This window comes from Chionomys nivalis, chromosome 10 (genome assembly GCF_950005125.1).
Source record: "Chionomys nivalis chromosome 10, mChiNiv1.1, whole genome shotgun sequence".
Classification (NCBI taxonomy): Eukaryota; Metazoa; Chordata; class Mammalia; order Rodentia; family Cricetidae; genus Chionomys; species Chionomys nivalis.
In genome coordinates this window covers 65,414,764-65,442,578 of record NC_080095.1, presented here as the reverse complement: position 1 = coordinate 65,442,578, position 27,815 = coordinate 65,414,764, and the positions used below count along the sequence as shown (strand labels likewise).

Here is a 27,815-nt window from a genome sequence, read left to right as displayed (position 1 = left end):
TTCACATAGACAGGTAACCACTCCAAAACACTGTAGAACATGGCATTTAATTAACTTAGGGTTTTGCCTTGAGACACGATTGTTCCTGACAGCACTGATCTATTCCCAAAAAAACGTTGAGCACCGGAAAAACCAGGTAGCTGCCAGAGAAGAAAGACATGAGTTGCCAGTAGGCCTCTAGACGTAGACAAGTAGACCCTCGATCTCAGAGCTCCCTCTGCGTCCCTGCCTCCCTCTCCCTTGCCGACCAGCCCCTGCCTCTGCCTCTGGAATGCGGACGCGAAAGAAAAGAACTTATTGTTTGTGGGCTCTTTTCCCTGTTGTGTTGTGTTGTTTGTTTTCACCGAGCTCTCGAGCATAGGAGTCAGAGAAAAGCTTCCTGGAATCCTCCTGTGGATTCTGGGGTAGAACAGAGGTCTCCAGGCTCGCACAGCAAGCCATCTGAGCCGGCGCGTGAATTATTGTTGTTTTTTTTTCTTTTTTGCTTCTGAGACACGGCCCCCTTGTAGCCCAGGCTGGCCTCACAGTCTCTACCTGGCCGGAGATGGCTTTGAACCCTTGGTCCTAGTGCTGGAACTACAGGCTCACGTCCACACTGCATCGACACCCCAGCGTGTCATCCCGAGACAAGGCCCGCGGGCGGCGGATGGTGTGTAAAGGTCTGGAGGTGTGGCCGTCCGCGCAGTCCCCCTTCAGGCCCAGGGCGAGGGCCCCTCTGGGCGCGTCCTAGCGTTGGGTGCAGACTGGGCGGAAGCTCTGGGCAGGGCCTCTGAGGGCGGGGGAGGGCGGGGCGTATGCAGATGAGCTTTGGCGCAGTGGCTGCCGGTCTGGCGGTGTCGACGAGGCGCGAGGCGCGTCCCGCGCGGTGACCGTCCCGCGTGTAGAGGATGGGATGTCCGTGATGAGCTCGGAGGGCGGCACGAGAGGGCGGCGAGGCGGATTCGCGAGGGCGGTGACCGTGGGTTATAAGTGCGTGCGTGGTGAGGGAGGGCGCGGTGTTGGGCTGAGGAACTCATACTTACCTGGCAGGGGAGATACCATGATCACGAAGGTGGTTTTCCCAGGGCGAGGCTTATCCATTGCACTCCGGATGTGCTGACCCCTGCGATTTCCCCAAATGCGGGAAACTCGACTGCATAATTTGTGATAGTGGGGGACTGCGTTCGCGCTCTCCCCTGGTCTCTCTGGTTGAAAAGCAGGTTATTTAGCCTTGGTTTCCTGACTAAGTTTCTACCTTTCTGTAGTATGTACGTAGAGTCTAGAATAAAGTACCAGCTCTTGCTGGTGGTTGTTTTACATGGACACTTACGTTCCTAGGAAACTGGGTTTAGATTTAATCTGGAAGAGTTTGTAGCCAGTCTTCTTTACTATCCGCTTAGACATTTTTCCGGCTAGATATTAAGTATTGACAGGTACTAATCACGGAAGATTGGAAGACACCATCTGGGACATAGTAAAATAACTTTTTGAAGTTTGAAACCAGCTAAGCAATCTAATCAACCCTCACAAGCAAAAAATTAATGGCTTTTGCCTGGAACTGAATTAAGAATACTAACTGTGCTTCCAGAGGACCTAGGTTCAGTTCAATTAATTCTCAGCACACGCACGGCAGCTCACAACCGGTTGTGACTCCCAATTCCAGGCTCTCCAACACTCTTCTAGCCACCACAGGCACTGCGCCCATGTGGTGCAAAGGCATCCATGCAGGCAGGCAAAACATCCGTACACACAAATACTTTTTATAAACTTGGAGTCAGGGCTGGAGAGATGGCTCAGAGGTTAAGAGCATTGCCTGCTCTTCCTAAGGTCCTGAGTTCAATTCCCAGCAACCACATGGTGGCTCACAACCATCTGTAATGGGGTCTGGTGCCCTCTTCTGGCCTGCAGGCATACACACAGACAGAATATTGTATACATAATAAATAAATATTTAAAAAAAAAAAAAAAACTTGGAGTCAGACTTTTCTTTGGTCTGCCAGCTCACAAATAACAAGGAGACTTAATAATTATGAAAGCTCGGCCTATAGTTTAGATACGTTCCTAACTAGCACTTATATAACTTAACCACACATTTATATATTAATCTACGTTCTACCACTTGGCGTCACCTTGCACCTCCTGTTCTCGCCCAGTGTCTCCTGGCATCTTCCACGTGCCTCTTCCTTTGTCTCCCCGGAAAACCCTATACCTCCTCCTGCATATTCAGCTTTTTTATTACACCAACCACAGCAAATACATCTTCACGCAGTGTATAAAAATCCTACAACAAAAACTCTTTCTAGAAAATTAAACTACAATTGATAATGCCCTTTTTATTATTTACTTTTCCTGTAGATTTTCCATGTAGCCCAGACTGGCCTGGAAATAGTATAACCTGGTTCTCGGGCCCTCATCTCTCTTCTTCCATCCTTTTTTCTTTCCCTTTCTTTCTTTCCTTCCTTCTTTTTCTTCCTCTTTTCTCCCTCCCTTTCTCCCCATCTCTCTTCCTCCCTATCTCTCCCTCCCCCCTCTCTTTTTGGTGTGTGTTGGAGGGTGTCTCAGAGTTCCTAACTGGCCTGGAACTCTATGCAGACTGGCCTTACACTGGGCTCAAAGAGAGTTCACAGAGATCCACCAGCCTGTCTCCAAAATCCACTAAAGCTGAGTTCAGCCCTTGAAACTCACATGGTGAAAGGAACAAATGGATTTCTACACAGTGTCCTCTGGCACATGTACCCACCAACCCCAAAAATGCAGAAAAAAATTAATGTACGATTCACGTTTTAATTAAAATAATAAAGGTTCCTTATGCTCTAGCTTTAGTGGAGGGATATTGTGATAGATTCACGCGGAACATGGTTTAGCATTGCTGACCACGGACAGAGGAGATAGCAGATCCAACAGGAGCGCCACTCACCTGCTGCCTAGAATTCTTTTTTTTTTTTTAATATTTATTTATTTATTATGTATACAATATTCTGTCTGTGTGTATGCCTGCAGGCCAGAAGAGGGCACCAGACCTCATTACAGATGGTTGTGAGCCACCTTGTGGTTGCTGGGAATTGAACTCAGGACCTTTGGAAGAGCAGGCAATGCTCTTAACCACTGAGCCATCTCTCCAGCCCCTGCCTAGAATTCTTTATGAGTGATAGGATCTGCTGCTGCTTCTTTCTTCTCCTCCTTTTTCTTGCTCTTTTCTCCTCCTTCTCCTCCTTCTCCTTCCTCCTCCTCCTCCTCCTTTCCTTTTTTTCCTTTAAAATGTATCAAATGGGGCTATGTGGGTGCTGGGAATCGAATCCAGGTCCTCTGGAAGAGCGGTTCTTAACCACGAAGCGTCTTGTGCATACACGTCTTGTGAAGTGTAGAAGGCTGCATCGCGGACAGCACGCAGTTTCACTGCTCTCCTCCCGTGCTGACAGTCCTTACAGTCGCCTGAGTTCTCGGAATCTTGGATAGGGAGGGTGCTGTAGACCATCCATCTGCAGTTGAGTGCTCACGGTTACGTACAGTCAACATTTTGACGAGTTGTGGACCTCTACACTAACCGCTATGTCAACGTGCAGCGGAGAAATCCTTCTCCGACCAGACAGCTGAGAACAGCCCGGATCTTCTGTGTATGAAATATACAATTGGACGACATGACCATTTAGCACAAGTTATGTGAGGGGAGTGTATATTGCCAGAGACGGCAAAGCATAGCCTCCTTCCACGCGCGGGTTCCTGACCTGAGATGCAGGAAGCAGTTCCCTCCAGGCAACCCAGTGGCAGCTTAGAGCGTGTTACTAGCGGGCCAAGGAGAGAACACCCGTGCCCCGAGAACGGCTTCTACTGAGTCCGCCTATGCAGATGATCTGGCTATAACAATTCTATTAGTATACTTGTTCTTCATGTTCTTTTTTCCTTCCACACCGGTGGCTTCTGAAAGAATGGATGTTCTGTATGGCATTAAAGTTGTTAAGGTGGGGTGTAACATGAAGGACTGGCTTGCTTGTTGGGGTTTCTGTCCCGCCTTCCTGGCCAATCAGCGTTTATTTAAAACATGATTGACAGAATACAAACAATTCTCCTGCACCAGTGGGGGAAAATCTGACTAATAAAAGAATTGAGGAAATTGGGGGGAAACGCAGAATTGTTCTTTTGTAAAAAAAATTTTTATTTTGTATACAATATTCTGTCTGTCTATACCAGACCCCATTACAGATGGTTGTGAGCCACCATGTGGTTGCTGGGAATTGAACTCAGGACCTTTGGAAGAGCAGACAATGCTCTTAACCTCTCTCTGCGCCATCTCTCCAGCCCCCGCAGAAATTGTTCTTTGATTATGAAACTTGGCAAAAGAATTATACTGAGCCGGGCGGTGGTGGAGCACGCCTTTAATCCCAGCACTTGGGAGGCAGAGGCAGGCGGATCTCTGTGAGTTCGAGACCAGCCTGGTCTACAAGAGCTAGTTCCAGGACAGGCTCCAAAACCACAGAGAAACCCTGTCTCGAAAAACCAAAAAAAAAAAAAAAAAAAAAGAAAAAAGAATATAGTGACTGTTATGGGGGCTTGGGAACTGTGGAAACATGATGATAATGTTCTGATTTCAAAGAATCTCTGTATTTTTTGTGAACTGCTTTGTTCATGTATTGATTAACCTGTAGTGAGAAAAGACAATTTCCTTGTGCAAAATTTATACACACACACACACCCTTCTGACAACCCTGGCTCAGAAACCCTGTCTCAGGGTTTCTATTGCTGTGATAAAACTCCACGGGCAGCCGTGGGTGGCCCTTTAATCTCAGCATTCAGGGGGCAGAAGCCAGCAGATCTCTGAGTTTGAAGCCAGCCTGGTTGGTTTACAAATTGAGTTCCAGGACAGCTAGGGCTGTTACACAGAGAAACCCTATCTCCAAAAAAAAAAAACAAAAAACAAAAAAACAAAAAAACCCACCAAAAGTCACACAAGATCTTATAAAGGCATTTTCTTGATTGAAGTTCCCTCCCTTCCAGTGAGTGACTCTATCTTGTGTCAAGCTGACATAAATATAGCGAGTATACCAGGCTAGCATTTAATTCACCATTGATCCTGCACCGTTTGAGTGCTGCTGAGATTAAACTGACTTTCTGTCAACTCGACAGGAGTCAACAGAGAGGAGGGAAGCTCAGTTGAGATACTGCTTCTATAAGATCAGCGATAGGCAGGAGAGCCGGAAGAGCATTTTTTTTAAAAAAAAGATTTATTATGTATACAATGTTATGCCTGCATGTATGTCTGCAGGCCAGAAGAGGACACTAGATCTCATTACAAAGGTTGTGAGCCACCAAGTGGTTGCTGGGAATTGAACTCAGGACCTCTGGCTGGTGCTCTTAACTTCTGAGCCATCTCTCCAGCCCGGGAAGAGCATATCTTAATGGCGAATGTGGGAATACCCAGCCCGTTGTGGGCAGTGCCACCCCTGGGCTGGTGGTCCTGGGTGATGTAAGAAGGAAGTCTGGGCGCGTCTTTACGGCCTCTGCTTTAGTTTCTGCCACCAGATTTCTACCTTGAGTTCCTGCTCTGACTTCCTTCAATAGTGATGGACTTGTCCTCCACAAGTTGCTTTTGGTTTGTCCTGTTTTCCTGGTTTTTATCTCAGAGTACTGGGATTAAAGACATGCACCACCACCACACGGCAGAACGGCATTTTCTTGTTGATTGATGGGAAGAGCCCAACCCATACCTGGGCTGTTGGTCCTGGAGTCTGTAAGAAAGCAAGCTGACCCGGGCAGCGATGCTGCACGCCTTTAATCCCAACTGTAATTTCCAGGCCAGCCTTGTCAACAGGGTGAGTTCCAGGACAGTCAGGAACGTCTCACAAGGAAACCCTGTGTAAGCAAAGCAAAAAACCAAAAGAAGAAAAAAAGGAAGGAGAGAAAGCTTGAGTAAACCTACTGGGGAGCCAGCAGGTACACAGTCCCCGCCCGCAGGCTCGGCATCAGCTCCAAGAACCAGGCTCCTGCCGCAGGGAGAACCACTTCCAAGAGAAAATACAAGGTGTTTCTCAAGTACCGCCTACAACAGGAGCTTTCTCCAATCATCAAGAAGAAGACAATACGAAAGTATCAGACATAAAAACAAACCTTTCGTTCAAAACCAGCGTCACCAGGGGAGAGCGCGAACGCAGTCCCCCACTACCACAAATTATGCAGTCGAGTTTCCCGCATTTGGGGAAATCGCAGGGGTCAGCACATCCGGAGTGCAATGGAGAAGCCTCGCCCTGGGAAAACCACCTTCGTGATTATGGTATCTCCCCTGCCAGGTAAGTATGAGTTCCTCAGCCCAACACCGCGCCCTCCCTCACCACGCACGCACTTATAACCCACGGTCACCGCCCTCGCGACGCCGCCTCGCCGCCCTCTCGTGCCGCCCTCTGAGCTCCTCACGGACATCCCATCCTCTCCACGCGGGACGGTCACCGCGGGCACGCGCCTCGCTGACACCGCCGGACCGGCAGCCACTGCGCGATACCTTATCTGCATACGCCCCGCCCCGCGCTGCTTTGCTTTTTTTTTTTTTTTGCTTTTTGTTTTTAAATACCCCGTTACCTCCCCCTCGGGCGACCGCGAGGACGACAGGGTGTCCCCGACCGCACTTTGTAGCCTAGGATGACCCTAAACTTAGGATCCTGGCGGGGGGCCGTCGTCCACTACACTCGGGGATTTGTTCGTGCCGGGCTTTCTCGTCGTGGGTTGGGCCTTCCCTCCTTCGGGCTTCCAGCCTTCAGTCCCATCCTTTCTCAACCGAGCTTCAACCCTCCTCCCAGCTGGCACTAACTCGTGTGAAGCTGAGCTGACCTGCTACTCGCCGGCACGGCCCCTTTAATCGACCCCAGCACTCTGGGGGTTCGGGATCGCTGTTCAGGGCTAGGCATGGATGGTCTGCACATCTCTAGTGCAGGCCAGCCAGGGCTACCCAGTGAGATCTTGTCTCAAAACCAACGGACCCGAAAACGAGGACACAAACCCATAAACCAGACATAGAAGGCACGAAAGTGGAGCAGTGGGGCCGGAGAAATGACTCGGCAGCTTAGAGCGCTCCTGCGGCTCCTGCAGAGGACCGGGCAGCTCACCTGCCGTGCCCAGCGCTCACCTGGCAGCTCACAGCATCTCCGACCCGATATGCACAGCTCACAGCTCCACCCGATTCGACGTCCTCTTCGGACATGCACGGGTCCGTGCACACAGGTGGTATGGCACACGTGAATACACGTAAAATAAAATTTAAAAATGTTAAGTGGGGTAGGGGCTCGTGTGGATACTCAGTCATGATGTAATCCAGGTGGCGACTTCTCCCAGGTGCCAGTGAACCTGGATTCCAGGGCCGAATTTCAGGCACTTTCAGAGGCCAGAGGAGGGAAACCGCCGGAAGAGGTTTTGTGAGCCAGCTGACATGGATGCTGGCATCCAAACCTGGGTCCTCTGCAAAATCAATAACAGCTTTTAGCTGCTGAGACATCTTTCCAGCCTCCATAGTATTCAATAAGTTCATGAGAAGCCGGGCGGTGGTGGCGCACGCCTTTAATCCCAGCACTTGGGAGGCAGAGGCAGGCGGATCTCTGTGAGTTCGAGACCAGCCTGGTCTACAAGAGCTAGTTCCAGGACAGGCTCCAAAACCACAGAGAAACCCTGTCTCGAAAAACCAAAAAAAAAAAAAAATAAGTTCATGAGGCAGCGACCTCCACAGGAGCAGATCCAAGGGAGCAATGCCCGAGGGTGCAGGCCCGAGCCAGGGACGTCTGTAGGAACAGGCTGAACCAGTGACCTCCGCCCCAGGAGCAGGCCTGAGTCAGCGACCTCAGCCTAAGCAGACCCGACACAGTGACCTCCACAGGAACAGATAGGTACAGATCAGGCCCAAGGCAGCGACCTCAGTGGGAGCAGCCCCAAGCAAGCTACCTCCTTGGGAGCAGTCCCGATCGACTCCCCGACTCCCGGCATTACGGAGAGGAGCGACCTCCATGAGTGCTGAGTGACCTCCAGGGACAACGAGTGACCTCCAGGTTGACTGGAACCTTGGCCCTGAGTGCACCACGAAGAGCAGCTATCTGAGCCTTGGATCCGCTAGCACCAAGAAGACTGAACACCAGAGACACAGTCCAAACTACACCAATCAGAGGAAAAGATGGATAGACAAGGTAAGAACACATTCAACACCAAAAAGCACAATACGACACCAATAAAAACTAGTGGCCCTACAAATAGCATAAAATATCTCAGAGTAATTCTAGCCAAAAAAGTGGAAGACTTGTATGACAAGAACTTTAAATCTTTGAAGAAAGAAATGGAAAAAGACACCAGAAAGTGGAAAGACCTCCCATGCTCTTGGGTAGGCAGAATTAATACAGTAAAAATGGCAATTTTACCGAAAGCAATCTACAGATTCAATGCAATGCCCATCAAAATCCCAGCACAATTCTTCAAAGACCTTGAAACAACGGTACTCAACTTCATATGGAAAAACAAAACAAAACAAACCCAGCTTAGCCAAAACAATCCTTGGCAATAAAAGAACTTCTGTAGGCATCACAATCCCTGACTTCAAACTCTACTACAGAGCTACAGTACTGAAAACAGCCTGGTATTGGCATAAGAACAGACAGGAGGACCAATGGAACTGAATAGAAGACCGGGATAGCAATCCACACATCTTCGAACACCTGATAAAGAAGCAAAAAAATATCAAATGGAAAAACAAAGCATATTTAACAAGTGGTGCTGGCATAACTGGATATGAATATGTAGAAGAATGAAAATAGACTCATATCTATCACCATGGACAAAACTCAAGTCCAAATGGATCAAAGACCTCAACATAAAGCCAGCCACACTGAACCTTATAGAAGAGAAAGTGGGAAGTACACTTGAATGCATTAGCACAGGGAACCACTTCCTAAATAGAACCCCAGCAGCACAGACACTGAGAGAAACAATTAATAAATGGGATCTCCTGAAACTGAGAAACTTCTGTAAAGTAAAGGATATGGTCAACAAGACAAAACGACAGCCCACAGAATGGGAAAAGATCTTCACTAACCCCACATGAGACAGAAATCTGACCTCCAAAATATACAAAGAACTCAAGAAATTGGACACCAAAGAAAATGGAGTACAGACCTAAACAGAGAACTTTCAACCAAGGAATCTAAAATGGCTGAAACACACTTAAGGAAAAGTTCAACATCCTCAGTCATCAGAGAAATGCAAATCAAAACAACTCTGAGATTCCATCTTACACCTGTAAGAATGGCCAAGATCAAAAACACTGATGACAACTTAAAATGCAAATCAAAACAACTCTGAGATTCCATCTTACACCTGTAAGAATGGCCAAGATCAAAAACACTGATGACAACTTATGCTGGAGAGGTTGTGGGAAAAGGAACACCTCTTCATTGCTGGTGGAAATGCAAGCTGGTACAACCCCTTTGGATGTCAGTGTGGCAGTTTCTCAGAAAATTAGGAAACAACCTTCCTCAAGACCCAGTAATACCGCCGGGCGGTGGTGGCGCACGCCTTTAATCCCAGCACTTGGGAGGCAGAGGCAGGCGGATCTCTGTGAGTTCGAGACCAGCCTGGTCTACAAGAGCTAGTTCCAGGACAGGCTCCAAAACCACAGAGAAACCTTGTCTCGAAAAACCAAAAAAAAAAAAAAAAAAAAAAAAAAAAAAAGACCCAGTAATACCACTTTTGGGTATATATCCAAAGGATGCTCAATCGTGCCACAAGGACATGTGCTCAACTATGTTCATAGCAGCATTGTTTGTCATAGCCAGAACCTGGAAACAACCTAAATGCCCCTCGAACGAAGAATGGATAAGAAAAATGTGGTATGGCTGGGCGGTGGTGGCGCACGCCTTTAATCCCAGCACTTGGGAGGCAGAGGTAGGCGGATCTCTGTGAGTTCGAGACCAGCCTGGTCTACAAGAGCTAGTTCCAGGACAGGCTCCAAAGCCACAGAGAAACCCTATCTCGAAAAACCAAAAAACATTCAAGAAAAAAAAAAGAAAAAAAAATGTGGTACATTTACACAATGGAGTAATACACAGCAGAAAAAATAACGGCAGCTTGAATTTTGCAGGAAAATGGATGGAACTAGAAAACATTATTTTGAGTAAGGTAACCCAGACACAGAAAGACAATTATCCCATGTACTCACTTATAGGTGGTTTTTAAACATAAAGCAAAGAAAGCCAGCCTGCTGCGGCAAGCACAGCCTGGATAGACAAGACTGGGGGGTGGGGGGTGGGTGCCGGGATTGAGACACAGAGACTTCTTTTCAGGTGGAAGAACAACAACCTTTATTTTGCTCAGCAACCTTTTATACCTCTACTCCTTCTGTGGAGACCCACCTGCCAGAAAGAACACAAACATCCTTGTCAATTACAGACCACAAGGAAGTTCCCCTGTCAGTCAGGGGGAGTGAGGGCAGCTGGATCACAACACCAGCCTACAAACCACAATCCCAGAGAATTTAGACAACAATGAGGACACTAAGAGACACTTACATAGATCTAATCGACATGGGAAGTAGAAAGTAGAAAAAGACAAGATCTCCTGAGTAAATTTGGAGCATGGGGACCTTGGGGGAGGATTTGGGAGGGGAGAGGGAGGGAGGGGAGCAGAGAAAAATGTAGAGCTCAATAAATATCATGGGGGAAAAAAAAGAAAACATCATATTTGTAACCCAGACCCAGAAAGGCAAATATCGTATGTACTCACTCATAAGTAGCTTTTAGAAACAAAGCAAATAAAACCAGCCTACAATTCACAATCCCAAAGAACCTAGACAACAGTGAGGACCCTAAGAGATCTAATCTACATGGAAAGTAGAAAAAGACAAGATCTCCTGAGTGAATTTGGAGCATGGAGACCATGGGAGAGGGGAGGAGGGGAAGGGAGAGAAAGGGAGGGAAGTGAAGAAAAATATGTAGCTCAATAAAAGCAATAAAACATTTATAAAATAGAAAAGGTTAAGTGGAGGAGGCTGGCAGGGAAGGGGATCTGCGGGACTGTGAGGGGGACAAGAGAGTGACGTGGGCCGTGAACACGGTTGAGATACATTGTGCACGTATGGAAACGTCATTAATGAATCGAATTATGTGTAGCTGCTGTATGCGGACGGTTGTAAATAGGCAAAGGTCCGAGTACTCGGGAGGCAGAGGCAGGAGGATCTCTTTGAGTTGGAGGACGGGCTGGTCTACAGAGTGAGTTCTGGGACAGCCAGGGCTCCACAGGAACTAACTGTAAGGCTGGGTGGAAGTCATCCGACTTAAGGGATAGATGGACCTGGGACCCTCGGGAAGAACATGATTATAACTTTATTATTATAAAGTGCTGGATTTTAACTTTATTATTAGAAAGGTCTTGGACAGAGGCACCCCGGATTACAGCAGCTGAGCATGAAACGTGCTGGCCGTTTGAGTTACTCGGGAAGATCAAAAGAGGAGGACCACTCCAGGATGTAATCGGGGTCTGAGGCTGAAGGGAGGCCCAGTCTCGACGGGCTGAACCCCAAACATACTTATTTTAAAAAGTTATTCGACAGAGAAACCCTGTCTCGAAAAAACCAAAAAAAAAAAAAAGTTATTTATCATCATCATTATTACTATTATTATGGTTTCTCAAGACAGGGTCTCTCTTTGAAACAATCCTGCTGTCCTAGAACTCACTCTATAGACCAGTCCGGCCCCGAACTCAGAGATCCTCCTACCTTGCCTCCCAAGTGTGGGATTATAGGCCTGTGCCACCACCGCCTGGCCAATCCCTGTTCTAAACAATGATTTCTTCAAGGTCTAAATGCCTCCAGAAAAACAACTGTTTCATCCTAATATTTACCTTAGCTACTACAGAAACGAAAAAGCCCGGATCTGTCGTGGCCTGCCTCCTCGTCCTCCAGTGACTCTGTCCAATGGGGACCGGAAGTCGGCCAAGAAGGACTCTCTGCCTCTTCTCTCTGGGGCTTCCCGACTCGACCGCAGGGGCCACTGTGCAGGGTGGATGGACGTTCGGTTGCTGATGCTTGAAGCCAAGAGCTGACAGGACGAGGGACGGGGTCCTAGAGCCCCAGGAGAAAGACGGAGTTGAACTAAACAGCCAGTGGGTGACGGGGCGCTTGAGAGTCCAGGCTGTGGTTGGGGGTGAGTGAGATGCTCCTGAAGGCCAATGCAGGGACGCTAAGGCTGTTCAGGGGGTCCTGAGGGGCCCCATAGGACTCCTCCCGTGCCAAAATGACTATCACTGCGCCCCGAAGGACACTGGGTCTTGAATAGGCCCCATGGTAGTTGTTCCTGTGTGTTACATACGTAAACCTCACAACCGCGGACCCAGTGACTTTTATGCTAACGACAACTGCCACTTAACAACTGAGGAACTAAACCTTTCATTTAGACGACAGAGTCACCAGGGGAGAGCGCGAACGCAGTCCCCCACTACCACAAATTATGCAGTCGAGTTTCCCGCATTTGGGGAAATCGCAGGGGTCAGCACATCCGGAGTGCAATGGATAAGCCTCGCCCTGGGAAAACCACCTTCGTGATCATGGTATCTCCCCTGCCAGGTAAGTATGAGTTCCTCAGCCCAACACCGCGCCCTCCCTCACCACGCACGCACTTATAACCCACGGTCACCGCCCTCGCGACGCCGCCTCGCCGCCCTCTCGTGCCGCCCTCCGAGCTCCTCACGGACATCCCATCCTCTCCACGCGGGACGGTCACTGCGGGGACGTGCCTCGCCGACACCGCCGGACCGGCAGCCACTGCGCGATACCTCATCTGCATACGCCCCGCCTCCTCCCCCCTCTTTTTACCTATCTCTCCCTACCTATATTTCTCTCTCTCTCTCCCCCTCTTTCCCCTCCTGCCCCCTCTCTCTCCCCCCCTCTTGTTCCTCCCCCTTTCCCCGGCTGGCTGTGGGCTTCGTCCACTACTGGGGATCACGCACTGGGGGAATCGTACGTGCCAGGCTAGCAAGTCTTTCTACCAGTCGACCTGAACCCTCGGCCCGTAGAACTACTTTCCTTTCACATAGAAGAGCTCGCTACAAGTTCTCAAGCAGAAAAACAATCACTAAATTGACCACGGTGGCTCACCTGGAATCTTAACAGTTGCGAAGTCCTGATTCTTCACGTTCTGTTCATGGCAGCGGGGAGAGGAGTGGAGGAGGGCCCAGATGGCTGGTGCGTGGGCCCGGGGGAAGTCCTCTCAGGCGTGAATGTAACTCTAGGCAGTTTTTACCCGCGGAGCCACCTCGTGCTCGCCCTCTCACCCCCTCTAACTGACCCCAGACCATTGGCATACGTTGGAGGAGTGATTTCTTTCCTTTTCCTTCCTTCCTTCCTCCCCTTTAATATTCGGCCCCAGGCTAGCCTGGCTCTCCCTCAGCTTCTGAGTCATCTTGTGGGGTCTGCAGTCTGGCCTAGAATATCGACCCATTTTCCCCACTAAATCGGCTTCGGCCAGGGAGAGCATCTGCCAGGAAATAAAAATTTCAAAAGCCCCTGCTCCGAGTCTCCCTCCTCCCTGCTGTTCTACTTGGAAATCAGGTTGAGGTCTGGAGCTCAGACAACCGACTTGACGCCCGAGGCCACAGTTAGGTAGACTGCTTCACAGCGGTGCAGAGGTTCTTCTGACATCTTGGGTGAGAGAAAAAAAATCCTTCCTGTCCGAGGTGCTCACTTTTAGTTACCCTCAGTCAAGGTTAAATAACCCCAACAGAGAGCTCTTCGCCACCTCTTTATGTTTTGCTCGCCGTTCCAAAGGAAAAAGGTGGATTTGGGGTGACATGCTCCACCATATGACTCCGAGTTCAAGGAGTGTCTCGTCTCCCTTCCATTCCAAAGCCTGCTTTTCCTGTTTCTTTTCTTTTTTCTTTTTTTAGTTATGTGTTGTGTTTTGAGAAGACTTTTCTCGGGGAGCTGCAACACACAAACCTACTACCCTGGAAGGGGTGCCCACAGCATACGAAAGTATGGATTCCACCAAAGTCCAACTTGGTGAACCAATGAATTTTCTTGGAGTTACTGATAAGAATATGGGTGAGAGGTCACTTCCTGGCACAGAAATGACTCCGAGTCAGTCGCATCACCGGAGCCCTCCCCAGCACAGGGGAAAGGTCGCAAACGCTGGGATCCTAATCTATGGCTCACAACCTGCACGCAGCTCAAGCAGGCTGGAAGCGTCTCCTCCAGTGTCTGGGTTGATCGACACCTCTTCCAGGCAGCTGGGCCGGGTCCTGCTTCCAAGCTGCTGCTTGGCTCTCAGAGGCTCTTTTGCAGCTAGTTCTCTGAGAGTGACACTCGCCAGCCTGATGGGGAGGGAGGGGCCTAGTGGGTCTGCTCAGTTTCAGGGAATTCCTGCAGCTATTTTCAGTCGTGTAGTTGTGTTCCTCCTGGTTTAAGAAGTTTCCGTCTTCGAGGAAAAGGCTACACAACAGCGTACATATACTTGTGTGTTGTGTGCAGGAACCCACAGAGTCCAGGAGACGCTGCCGTGCTGGAGACCCTGGAGCAGGAGTTACAGGCGGCTGTGAGCCACCTAAAGCTGATGCTGAGAACCCCGTGCTGGTCCCCTGCAAGAGCAGGACGGGCTCTTGGCAGATGAGCCCTCACTCCTGCTCTCAGTAGAAGCGTTTTAAAATCCAACAATCCTAGGTTCTCTCAGTACGTTTTCTGCACCGGGCTTTCCTTCACTCAGTCTTCAGCCTCACTGGCCGAAGAAGCCAGCAAGTCGGTCCTTCTTCACGCTCGCTGTCAAAGGCCGCTTTGACTGCTCAGCTTCACGTCCTGTGCCTCCTGCCTGGTAGGTAGAGTCTGCTTCTGGGCTTGGAAAACCACGGATAACAGGTAAATGTTCAGTGTTTGCCCCCACAGCAGTGAGTCCAGAGAGGCTGTGTTTGCAGGGCCTGGCAGCCAGCTAGTCAATGACCCGTTCTTCAGGCACAGAGTGACTTTCCTGAGTGTGCCCCGGACGTTCTTTTTGCTTTGGGTTTCATTCTTTAATCCAATTGTGGGCTTGTTGGTGCCACAGCGAGTGTGTCCAGGTCAAGGGCCGTCTTCTGAAAGTTAGCTCTCTCCTACCCCAGTTTGGGAATCAAACTCAGGTTGTTAGGCTTGGCAGCAGTGACCTTTACCCTGCGAGCCACCTTGCTGCCCCCAAACCATTTGGGGGAGGAGTGGGGATTGGGGTTAGGGGGCAGCATCTATGTAGCCCATGGCTACCCTGGAACTTGCTGTGTAGACTAGGCTGTCCTCAAACTCAGAGTTGGCACCTGCTACAGCTGGCGTTAAGGCTGTATGCCACCACACCTGGTCTCCCTTGTTTTGCCCAGGCCCGTTTTCCCCTATGGTCTCACCTGACCTTAACCTCACAGCACCCATCCCCACTTCCCCCAGCTGTGAGATTACAGGCAGGCGCCACAGTGCCCTGCTACAGGTTTTAGAAACATTATTTTATGTATATGAGTGCTCTATCTGGATGTAGGCCTGCACGCCAGAAGAGGGCATCAGATCGCACTATAGATGTCTGTGAGCCACCATGTGGTTGGTGGGAACTGAACTCAGGACCTCTGGAAGAGTAGCGGGTGCTCTCAACAGCGGAGCCATCTCCCCAGCCCCCTACAAGTTATTTTTCAAGGTGCCGGTGAGAAACCCTGGCACACTGCCCACTCATTTTGTATGTTATACACCCCTACCCAAGGCCCGCTGGCTAATCCACCCAAGGCCCACTGGCTAGTCCGTACTGCTGCTGCTATCCTCCCCCACCCCACAAGAGGCACTCCAACCACAGATCCAGCGCCTGCCAAATCAGCTTAGGTAAGCACACTTGCTGTCGTGGCTGGCAGCCTGGTTGATTCCCATAGTCCACCTAGTATGAGACTCACAGGAATCATCCTCTGACTGTCACCGGCACTGTATGTAGTGACCCCATGCACTACATACAGGGATTTAAACATACAGTACCTGGCGGTGGTGACTCATGCCTTTAATAACAGCACTTGGGAGGTATCTCTGTGAGTTCAAGGCCAGCCTGATCTACAGAGTTCCAGGTAAGACAATGCTACACAGAACTCTGTCTCAAAAAGCCAAGACAGGTAGCTATCAATCGTCTGCTGGAGAGATGTTTTGGTGACTGAGTGCCAACTCGTTCTTCCCTCAGACCTCCGTTCCCTTCTCAGTACCCACAACAAGGCTCCACTTCCGAGGGACCCCATGCCCTCTTCTCTCCCATCTCACCCCTTCTCTGGTACTGCACACACGTGGGACACAGACAGTGGTCATAGAAAAGCATCCCTAAGCAGTAAATATAAAATCTAAAATTTCTTTCCAAAATATAAAAGGAGAGGTCGGGTGGTGGTGCACACCTTTAATTCCAGCACTCAGGAGGCAGAGGCAGGTGGATCTCTGTGAGTTCGAGGACAGCCTGGTCTACAAGAGCTAGTTCCAGGACAACCAGAACTGTTAAACAGAGAAACCCGGTCTCACAAAACCACACCAGAGGAAGGCATGCACTCTACTTCTCTCCCCTCAAAGAGACGGCTTTGATAAAATACAATAAGCAACACAGCCCTCTGCCCCCCCCTCTATTTACATAGCACTTCCACATTTCCCAAGCATGGAACCATCATTTATTAACCCTCACAACACCCCTGTGAGGTAGGTCAACATGTCCTTTATAGCAGAGAACGGAGGCAGAAATCAAACCGGACTGTGGCCACAAGGGCAGCTGGGGAGGGAGGGCCGGACCAAGTCCAGAAGCAGGGGCTCCTGGGCTTGCACTCACCCACGGCGGCCATCGCGTGGGTGTATTTCTACCATCGAAGGTCACAAACAGGAAGGACGGAAAGGATCTCTCGGCCAACAACAGGAAACCAACTCTGAACAGGACGGGGAAGTATCAGTCGGAGAGGGAGAGGACACGGACCAGCACACGAGGCGAGAGAACATGCATCAAGAAAGGCTGGTTGGGTGGGTGGGGGTCAGGGCAACTGCCTGCGAGGGGACCTGCAACCTTCGGGACGGCTTGGAAAATTGTAAACAAACTAGGAATCTGTTCCAGGGGTGACCAGCTCAAATCCTCGTGGCTTCCCAAATAGGGGAGGACTTGAGAAAAGACAGTAAGTCCATTTGCCCTAACTTTATGCTGGGAACGAGGCTCACGTCTGCCCCCATGGAAAAGACCGGGCACGCCTGACACGGGTCCACTGGCCCCCCGGCAACCCAGCTGCATACCAACTTTAGTCCCAGGGAATCCACTTCCCTCCCCATGCTCCAGAGCTGTTTCTGCTAGCTGGGGACGGGAACCAGTGAACCATGATGCTCCTGCATTTAGGGAATGCCAACTGTCTGCCTCTGTCCAGCTGCCCCTTCTGTTTAGTGCACCCAGAAGACCAGGTCGCCCTATGGTAAAGCATTCGGTGAACGTGGTTCAATTGGCCATTTCAAAAGAAATCAGGTGAGGAAAACAAAAACCCTGCATTGTAAAGCATAACACTGGAGTAGATTTATTATCGCTACCCCAAATTCCAGAGCGATACAAGGAGACGGAGTTAAAACGCCACTGGTATCGCTGGGCATTTCGTTTCACAATGTTGGTTTAGTCCACAAATTTAAGGCAAACATACTAGCGCATCTGCTTTTCTTCAAAGATCAATCATACTTATAAAACTCACAGAAACTGACCCAAAACGTCTACGTTCATTAATTCAAAGTAAGTCTCATTAAATGTTTTACATAGATACATGAAAGAACTCAGGGCACAGGATGCTTAAAAACAAAACAAAACAGAAGGCAACCTTTATCTTGTGTGATCAAGGGACTCTTGAGAATGTTAAAACTGGACAAGTGATTCAAAGGTAAGGAGGAAACAAGCACAGTTAAGACAGGCTACTTAAAGAAAAAAGAGAGTTGAACTTTGGGCTTCTTGGAAGGTCAAGTGCAGGGGTGGCAGGCCACTGCCCTGAGGCCAGTGAGCCTTGCTGCTCCATCGTCTCTCAGAAGAAGAGCTGATGCACCTCGCCAGCTGTTCCTGTTGTTCCCAGTGAGCTTAGATGCCAGAGTCATCAAGAAATCAAAGGAGATTTGAAGGCAGCCCTTTTCAGCAGGAGGCGGAGTGTGGCCTATGTGTCTCCATTTAAAACTGCAAGGCAGTTCTGCAGCAACTGGAGGTTGCCCTAGAAGGGAGGAAATGAAATTAACCATCAATTTCTTTAGTCCCAATAACTTGAAAGAGTCGTCGTACTTTTTATAGTTGTGATATGAATGGGTGTTCTGCCTGCACGTATGTCTGGGCACCACAGGTTTACCCACTGCCGTCAGAGGCACCTCTGAGCAACCAAGAAAGAAAAAAGAAATTGTATTCTGGTGTCAGAATTCTAGAAATACTTTTCTTGTTTGTTTGTTGTTCCAGACAAGGTTTCTCTGTGTACTTTTGGAATTGTTCCTGGAACTCGCTCTTGTAGATCAGGCTGGTCTTGAACTCACAGAGATCCGCCTGCCTCTGCCTTCCTAGTGCTGGGATTAAAGGTGTGTGCTACCATCGCCCGGCTAGAAACACTCTATGACAGTTTAAAGACACAAAGTCACAAAGTACCACCTTTTTCACCAAATAAATTTCTACTTAGACTAGTATTATTGGTTTACATAATCTGAATTTTTAAAAAATGGGGGGGGGCTTAGCCAGGACTCCATAGAGACCCTGCCACAACTCCCCCACACCTAACTGTAGTGGTTTGAAGAAGAATGACTCCCATGGACTCATATTTGAATAGGGAGTGGCATTAGGAGTTTCAAATGCCCAAGCCAGGCCCAATGGCTCTCTCTGCTGCCTCAGATGCAGATACAGAACTCTTGGCTGCCTCTCCGGCACCATGTCCGACTGCCAACGCCATGGGTTATGCTTTGATGACAATGAACTAAAGAAACCTCTATATACCAGCCCCAATTACATGTTTTCCTTTACAAGTGCTGCTGTGGTCACGGATCTCTTCATAGCAATAGAACACCAACTAAGAAACCTTTCAAAGCCGGGCGGTGGTGGTGCAAGCCTTTAGTTCAGCACTTGGGAGGCAGAGGCAAGCAGATCTCTGTGAGTTAGAGGCCAGCCTGGTCTACAACAACTAGTTCTAAGACAGCCAAGGCCACACAAAGAAACCCAGGCTCAAAAAGCCAAAAACAAACCATAAACCACCACCTCCACAAAAAAAAAAAAAAAAAAAAAAAAGATGTTTTTATATGTGTGTAGTTGGGGGGCAGTGTACACCACACACACCCAACGTATTTTTTGGATGAGGAGTTAGGATGATCATGAGCTATCTGATGTAGGTACTGAGAACCAAACTCCAGTCTTTGGAAGGGCAGCAAGTGATCTTAACAGCTGTGTCAGCCCCCCAGATCCACGGTTATCAGCTGGCCTTGAACTTCTGACCCTGTCTCTGCTTCTTCAGTGCATCCTACAGGTAGTGTTTTTGTTTTTTTTCTGTGTATCTATGCATGGGTATTTATGTATGTCTTGAATATGTGTGGAGGTCACAGAACAACCTCCCAAGAGGATGAAGCAGGAAGGTCACTGAGTCCAAGGTCAGCCTCATCAACTTAATGAGCTTAGCCCAGTATGAAGAGTGAGAAGCTGCCTCAGCAACAGCAAACAACCAACCTAATTCCATTCTGTCAGGATGGGAATGTAGCTTAGTGACAGAGTGCTGGGAAGCACACACAGAACCCCACACACAATCTAGTACTCAAAATAACAAAACCCCAAAGAAGGCCAGTGAGAGGGCCAATCACGTAAGAGCACTTACTGCATGAGCAGCAGCCCTGAGTTCAATCTGCAAACTTATACAAGGGGAGAAGCAAAATCCCAAAGGTGTCCTCTGACCTTTACAGGTCTCGGTCTCGGTCTCTCTCTCCTCTCTCTCTCTCTCCTCTCTCTCTCTCTCCTCTCTCTCTCTCTCTCTCTCTCTCTCTCTCTCTCTCTCTCTCTCTCTCTCTCTCTCTCTCTCTCTCTCACACACACACACACAGTAGAAATAACATCCAAGTAAACCAAGGACAGTTGTGTCAATCTCCCGTAGGAGGTTGATCTAAGGATGAGCATCTATTTTATATCTGACTCAGTTTAAAATTTAAATGATTAAATATTTAACGACAATACCTTTGCATGTTTTAGTTCTAGTTCTGCAAGCTCCACTAAATTTTTTCTGAACGCAGCAACTCTTCTTGTCTTAAAATCTATCAGTTCTGTGAACAGAAACACAAGAATCAGCATGACACCATCACAATGCATGGCTTGCACGAAATGCGTGTCGACAGTACCTTGTTTTGCAGATTCAGATATTTTTTCAAACTTCTGACAGCACAACTGTTGGGACGTTTCCGCCTGTAGGACATCTTTGTTTTTTGCTCTTGCCTTGTCCAGTGCTTTATTGGCATTTTCGTAGTCCACCAGTGACCTCGACCTTCTGTAGAGGAGGTCCTGCAAAACAGAACATTGCAGTCAGATGAAACCAGCGGGAACTTCTAACTGTTCTGGGGCACGAAGGGCCTCACGCTTCACCACTAAATGCTTTTTTAAAATAAATAATAGCTTAATGAAAGCAGAATTCACATACTCTACAACTCATGCATTTAAAATAAACAACCCAGGGCTTGTGCTATGTGCACACTGTATAAGCGCCTGGTCCATTTAGACACCATCCGCTGCTCAACACGGAAACTCCCGCTCAGCTTTCCACCTCCACGCACTTGCCCATCTGGACCTGGACAGGGTCTCAAGAAGTCAGGATAGTTTCAAACTTATTACAAGACTCAAGATGATTTTGAACTCCTGATCCTCAGTCTCCACTTTCCAAGGGCCAGGATTACTAGCATGAACCACAACAGGCCTAATTCATACCTCCATCCCACCACCCTTCTTTTTGTGAGACAAAATCTTTTGACTATGTAGCCCTACATGCCCTGGCACTCAGAGATATACCTGCTCTGCCCTCCCAGACTTAACCTCAGCTGGGATTAAAGTTGAGGGCTACCATACTCAGCGGATTTCTTCCTTCTTTTGAAGGAAACAAAAACAAAACAAAAAACAAGAAACATTAAAATTCTGTAATAATTATTAAAAGGTAAATGCTGATCTCCAAGATAGACTTAAAAAAATATTGAGCTGGGTGTGCTGGTGCATGCCTTTGATCCAAGCACTGGGGAGGCCAAGGAAGACAGATGTCTGGGAGTCGAAGGCAGTCATGGCAATCCAGTTAGAGCCTGTCACTCCATCTCAACATCCCCAGAGGAAGGATTCACAAATTTGAAGCCGTCCTTATACAGGGTCACGCTAGTCTATTTCAATTTTAGTATATGCGCTGAAAAGATTTACTTCAACCACATTTTATAATAAAGCCTCCAGAAGTGAATAACTGGGCCGGAGATGTAGCTAAGTTGTAGAATAAACGCAAGAACCAGGCTCATGCCAGCACGGTGGTGGTGCACATCTTTCTCTCTCTCTCTCCCTCCCTCCCTCTTTTTCTTTCCCTATTTTTTTCTTTCCTGAGACAGGGTTTGCCTTTGTAGCCTTAGCTATCCTGGAATGCGCCCTATAGACCAGACTGGCCTCGAACTCACAGAGATCCACCTGTCTCCTTACACCGAGCCTGGCTCTGAGAAAAGGAATTCCCTGTACCATTTCTTTTTGAGACAAGGTCTCACGGCACAACCCAAGCTAGCGCACCTCATTTCTCCTGCCTGGGATCTCAGCCAGCACATAGCACCACACACATCTTGAAAATCTACTAATCCCAGAATCCGCTCTCACAACCTTACATCCAGTAACCTCTGCAAACGAACCAGTTACCTTAGCTGCTTGAGACTCCCGTAAGTAGTACTTCAGCAGGTCAGACAGCTTGAGGTCCTCGTCAGCAGACACTCGGGCCTCTATTTTCTAAAAAGAGGAAATGGCATTAAATCATGTTACATTCTGCTCTAAATAAAAAATATTTTTCTTTTTTTTTTTTTTTTTTTTTTTTTTGAGACAGGGTTTCTCTGTGGTTTTGGAGCCTGTCCTGGAACTAGCTCTTGTAGACCAGGCTGGTCTCGAACTCACAGAGATCCGCCTGCCTCTGCCTCCCGAGTGCTGGGATTAAAGGCGTGCGCCACCACCGCCCGGCATAAAAAATATTTTTAATGCAAGCATAGAGATGTTGAGGAACTACAGAACCCGCTCTGCTTTATCTGGGCATCTTTCAAAATTCCAACAAGAAATGAACAGAAAAATCATGAATTTATGAAAAAAATTCTACACTTGGAAACTTGGCTTCCTTAACACTGCAATGGCAACTGACAGGTGCTCACCAACAAACGAAGGAATTCGAGGAGATGGAAGGGAAGAGAACTCTGCCAGGTGGTGGTGGCGCACGCCTTTAATCCCAGCACTCAGGCAGGAGGCAGAGGCAGGCAGATCTCTGAATTCAAAGCCAGCCTGAAATCCTGCCTCAAAGAACAACCCCCCCCAAAAAAAAAAACCACAACAAAACAAGACAAAAGAAATGAGGATAAAGGGTAATGTTTTTGAGAAAATGTCTCACTATATAGCCCAGGAGAGCCTAGAACTCATGATTCTCCTGCCCCAGCCTTCAAGTGCTTAGATTACAGGCATGTTCCATCACATCTGGTTTAGATAATTTGGAGGGGGTGTTTATTTTTAAATATTATTAATGTATATTTTAGTGAGTGCATGTATTAAGTGTGTGTGAATGCACATGCTGTGACATACAGAGGTCAGAGAGCAACATTTGTGAGTTTGCTTCCTGCTTTCAACTATGCATGGGTCCCAGGAATCTTGGAAAGACTTTAGATACTGAGCCATCATCACCAGCTCCTCCCAGTTCTCTCTTTTTGAGATAGTGCTCACTATACACTCAACTTCTGATTCCTAAGCGCTAGGATTAAATGTGTGCCACCACATTTGACCTGAGAGATGTTTTTTGTTTATTTGTTTGAATTTATTTATTATGTATACAGTGTTCTACCTTCGTGTATGCCTGCACACACGCCCCAGAAGAGGGCACCAGATCTCATTACAGATGGTTGTGAGCTACCATGTAGTTGCTGGGAATTGACCTCTGAACCTTTGGAGGAGCAGGTAGTAAGTATTCTTAACTGCTGAGCCATGGCTCCAGCCAAGAGATGTTTTATATTGGTTAAATTCAATAAGAAACTAAATATGTTTCCTGACTTGTTAGACCACAGAAAGTCACTTACTTACTTAAAAATCAGTGAAGAAATCTGTATTTGGTTACATTAAGAAAGACAATCAGGGTTTCTCTGTATAGCCCTGTCTATCATGGAACTTGCTTTGTAGATTAGACTGGTCTCAAACTTAGAGATTTGTCTACCTCTTTCTCCCAAGTGCTGGAGTTAGAGGTGTGAGCCACCACTGCCTGGCTTTTCCTTTCTTCTTTTTTTCCTTTTCATTTTTAGCTACACATATTAAAAAAGTTATGCTTAAAAAAAGAACTGAGGGGGCTGGAGAGATGGCTCAGTGGTTAAGAGCATGGCCTGTTCTTCCAAAGGTCCTGAGTTCAATTCCCAGCAACCACATGGTGGCTCACAACCATCTGTAAAGAGGTCTGGTGCCCTCTTCTGGCCTTCAGGCATACACACAGACAGAATATTGTATACATTATAAATAAATAAATATTTTTTTTAAAAAAAGCACTGAGATGCATACAAGGACACAACACAGCTGAACTTGAACATTAGGAAGAAAAAGTTGTAACCTACAGAAAAATGTTCATTTTCAGGGAAACTTGGTGATGCTTACGTAACTTTTCTACTGTTCTATATTTTTTTCTCTAAATCTGAAACTAGGTCACATATAGTGGTGCACACTTACAAGCCAGCATTTAAGAGGTGGAAAACTTGGTAATAAAGAGTTCAAAGCTAGCTTGAGCTAGACCCTGACTCAAAAATAAATAACTAAAACTGTTAAAATTGTTTTTCTTTTCGGATTTTCAAGACTGGGTTTCCCAGTAGCTATGGAGTAAGTCTATAGACCAGGCTGGCCTCGAACTGCTGGGATTAAAGGAGTGTGCCACCATGGCCTAGCTGCTTTGTTTTTTCTTAAAGGCATGCTCACTGAGTAGCTAAAACACAGGTTAAAAAAAAAAAAAAAAAAAAAACAAGTTGGAGCTGGAAAGATGGCTCAGAGGTTAAGAGCACTGTCTGCTCTTTCAAAGGACCTAGGATCAATTCCCAGCATCCACATGGCAGCTCACAACTGTCTGTAATTCCAGTTACAGGGGACCCGATACCCACGGCAAACATCAATGCACTTAAAAAAAAAAAAAATCAATAAGTGATAAACTTCTAAAAAATTAAAACAAAACAAAAAAAAAAAAACCACCAAGTTTGAGCAACCTGAATGTTCCCATTCATTCTAGTGGGAGCAAAATGTGGTACTAACTGTGCCACAGTGCTAATGCTAAAGGTCAGAGGTCAGCCTTTAGAAGTTGGTTCTCTTCTTCTACCATGTGGGTTCTAAGGCTCAAACTCAGGTCATGACAGCAAAGGCCTTTAACCCCTGAGCCACCTCACTGGTTCTAATTAAAAAAAAAAAAAAATATTGGGGGGGGGTAAGGGGAGATAGGTCATATGTAGGTTCAGTCTTGAAATCAGAATCCTCCTGCTTCAGCTTTCTGAGTGCTAGGATACTGGTGTGACTCGCCACTGCTGACATAATGTCATTTTATCTGTCACAAGGCGTGTGGCAGCACCTCGTGTGTGGCACCGTTTCAGAGAACAATACAATTCTGCTAACACAAGCACAGCTCTGTGCAGCAGTCCTCAAACTCATACTTACTCTGGTTTTATCAAACAGTTCTGAAACTTTGAGGAAAAACCTGCAAGGGAAAAATATTGTCATCAGAAGCAGCATCTGATGCATTTTCCACCTTAATAATAACAATAACCCCAAACCATATTAATGAAAGACATTCCTGTTTCATCACAGAAGGCACCCAATGATCTTGTTAACCAAAGACGTCAAGGTTTAAACTGTTTATTTAAAATCCCCAGAATATCACTCTTTTGATTCCCTAGAATCCATATGGTGTCAGGAGAGAACAGACCCCCACAAGCTGCTCTCTGATGGCTACACTCACACTGTTACATGTGTGCCCCATGCCAGATAAATAAATAGCCAGGCCTGGACACACACCTTTAATCCCAACACTCAGGAGACAGAGGCAGGTGGATCTCTGTGAGTTCCATTCCAGCCTGGTCTACAAAGACAATTAACCAGAGATACAGTGAGATACAGACACACACACAGAGTTTAATGTTATTTTTTTTTAAAAGAGCAGTTAAAGGAAAACACTTAAGATGGAACAGTTCTTAGATTAATCTGATAATACTGTTGGTTATTTATTTTTAGCATTAAAATTGAGCCCAGGGTCTCATGCATGCTAGCTAAGGGTTCTACCACCAAGCTACAGCCCCAGTTTAAACATTTCCAGATATAGCAAATTTGTTCCGAAAACAAAAATGAATAACCAATTGCTACCTCAGAATTCACATTCAAATACACAGTGTGGCAAGTCTCCTATCAGTTTTAAAACATTCCAGGCTGAGCCAGTAGGCTATACCTTTGATTCCCAACACTCAGGGGGCAGAAGCAGGCAGTTGGTTCTCTGTGACTTCAAGGCCAGCAAGAGTTACACAAAAAGACTCATCTCAACAAAAAGAGGGTGGAGTAGAAGGGGCCTGGAGCAGATGGCTCAGCAGTTAAGAGCCTTGCTACTGTTCCAGAGGACCTGAGTTCTGTTTACAGCACCCATGTCAGGCAACTCACAATAACCTGTAACTCCAGCCTTAGACACACTATTTGGCCTTCGAGAGCACTAGCACATTGGTTTCATACATTCACACAGACACACATACATACAAAGGAAAAGAAAAATATGTATGTAGATATATAGAATATACAAAGAATACACACACACACACTCCTGCCTTTTTTTTTTTTTTTTAGGCAGGGTTTCTCTGTAGTTTTGGAGCTTGTCCTGGAACTAGTTCTTGTAGACCAGGCTGGCCTCGAACTCACAGAGGTCCACCTGCCTGTGCTGGGATTAAATGCCACCACCACCCAGCCCCCCCCCCCCAAATTGTTTTTATATGTGTGGGTATTCTGTTTGCATGTAAGTACACATAAAATTTTATTTTTTTTTTAAATTTATTTATTTATTATGTGTACAATATTCTGTCTGTGTGTATGCCTGCTGGCCAGAAGAGGGCACCAGACCCCATTACAGATGGTTGTGAGCCACCATGTGGTTGCTGGGAATTGAACTCAGGACCTTTGGAAGAGCAGGCAGTGCTCTTAACCGCTGAGCCATCTCTCCAGCCCCCCACATATAAAATTTTAAATCTATACACAGGTATGCTGTGGAGTATGCCATAGATGTGCAGGAGAGGGTGTTGGAACTCGAAAACAGGTGGTTGTGCTAGGAACCAAACTGAGCCATTTCTCCAGTTCCAAGATTAATTTTCTTCCTTCTCTTTTGTTTTTATGAGACAGGGTCTTACTATGTAGTCTAGGCTGGCCTAAACTCAAAACTGTTGTTAGCCTCCCAGGCCCTGGGATGAGAAGTATATCACATCTGCCCTAAGTGTGTGTTTTGTTTTTCTATTTGAGACAAAGTGTCATGTATATCAGACTAATTTTAGCCTCAATTACATGATCTGCTCTGATATACATCCCTAGCATAATACATACACATACACACACACACATACACAAAATAAACAGAAATTTTTGTTGTTGCTTAATAGTTAACTGGAATGTTAGGAATGGCGATGTGTGCCTATAAATTCCAATAGCCACCATTCAGGTAGCAGAGGCAGGAGAATCCAGACACCACAGTCATTCTTGGCTACATAGCAAGTTTGTAGCCTGTTTGACCTTGTGACAAAGTGGGGGGGTGGGTGCAGCTGGAGGGAGCAACTGGCTCTGTGGTAGACTACTTTAACTGAAAAAAAAGTTTGACTTCCAATGAAATATATAGCAAATTTGTGAAATGTTCAATATTTATTTATAGGCAAGGTTTCACTATGTAGCCATGGCTGAACTAGAACTAATTATGTAGATCAGGCTAGCCTCAAACTCACATCTATCTGCCTGCCTTTGCTTCCTAGCTGCTGAGATTAAAGGCATGCAATACCATGCCCAGCCTGAAGTGTTGAATTATTTTAGAATAATAATTAGAGAATGAGAAGGCAAAAAAAGAAATCAACCATTTATTATAATAAAAAACCCAGTTTATCACAAATGGGTCGATAAAAATATTCTAAAATATGTACGTAAATTACAGCACCATTTCCTTTTTCCTCTGCTTTACTTACATTCATGTTTTAACTATAGTCCTTACTTGCATATATCTGTAGAGTCCTGAGTTCCTAAAGCATATAATGAAGACCCAATTCTATTGTAATCATCAGCAGCACCTACAGAGAAAGTTTTAAGAATTAAAAATCAAGTTTTAATAATATATTAACTTGTTGATTTAAAAATACTTATCTATCTGCAAAAGTAATATAAGATACCTAGTAAAGAAAATAATACAAGCAACTGTAATGCAGTGTGATGGATAAATCAGACATGTAAGAACTGCTTTAGGAGAAGAGTGTAATGCTGCCTAAGGGGAGAAGACTACGGAAACAAAGAATGAACTGAAGTGATCAGGAGGAACAGACCTTTACCAGGTGAAGAGCGGGCACACAGGTGTCTGGGAAGGTCACAGGCACAAGGGGAACAGCACACTCAGTCAGAGCAGGTGGG

The 27,815-nt window shown here is 46.9% G+C and overlaps 1 protein-coding gene and 3 non-coding genes across 5 annotated transcripts in view; 1 reads left to right on the top strand and 3 right to left on the bottom strand.

The window, feature by feature from the left end:
- The first annotated feature begins 1,014 nt into the window (after positions 1-1,014).
- LOC130883242 (U1 spliceosomal RNA) lies at positions 1,015-1,178 on the top strand. Its single transcript, XR_009057934.1, has one exon. It is a non-coding gene; the product is annotated as a U1 spliceosomal RNA (small nuclear RNA).
- A 4,926-nt stretch (positions 1,179-6,104) lies between these two features.
- Positions 6,105-6,268, bottom strand: LOC130883244 (U1 spliceosomal RNA). Its single transcript, XR_009057936.1, has one exon. It is a non-coding gene; the product is annotated as a U1 spliceosomal RNA (small nuclear RNA).
- A 6,132-nt stretch (positions 6,269-12,400) lies between these two features.
- Positions 12,401-12,564, bottom strand: LOC130883208 (U1 spliceosomal RNA). Its single transcript, XR_009057910.1, has one exon. It is a non-coding gene; the product is annotated as a U1 spliceosomal RNA (small nuclear RNA).
- Positions 12,565-16,605: 4,041 nt separating this feature from the next.
- Snx6 (sorting nexin 6) overlaps positions 16,606-27,815 on the bottom strand; it is a 37,866-nt gene continuing 26,656 nt past the window's right edge. For both annotated transcript variants that reach the window (XM_057783154.1, XM_057783155.1), the window contains 6 exons: positions 27,406-27,481; positions 24,840-24,879; positions 21,834-21,920; positions 20,306-20,465; positions 20,145-20,230; positions 16,606-18,165 (listed from right to left, as the gene is read on the bottom strand). In XM_057783154.1, the coding sequence (XP_057639137.1) occupies positions 18,112-18,165; positions 20,145-20,230; positions 20,306-20,465; positions 21,834-21,920; positions 24,840-24,879; positions 27,406-27,481 (503 nt within the window). In that variant the 3' untranslated portion in view covers positions 16,606-18,111. The remainder of the gene's footprint in view (positions 18,166-20,144; positions 20,231-20,305; positions 20,466-21,833; positions 21,921-24,839; positions 24,880-27,405; positions 27,482-27,815) is intronic.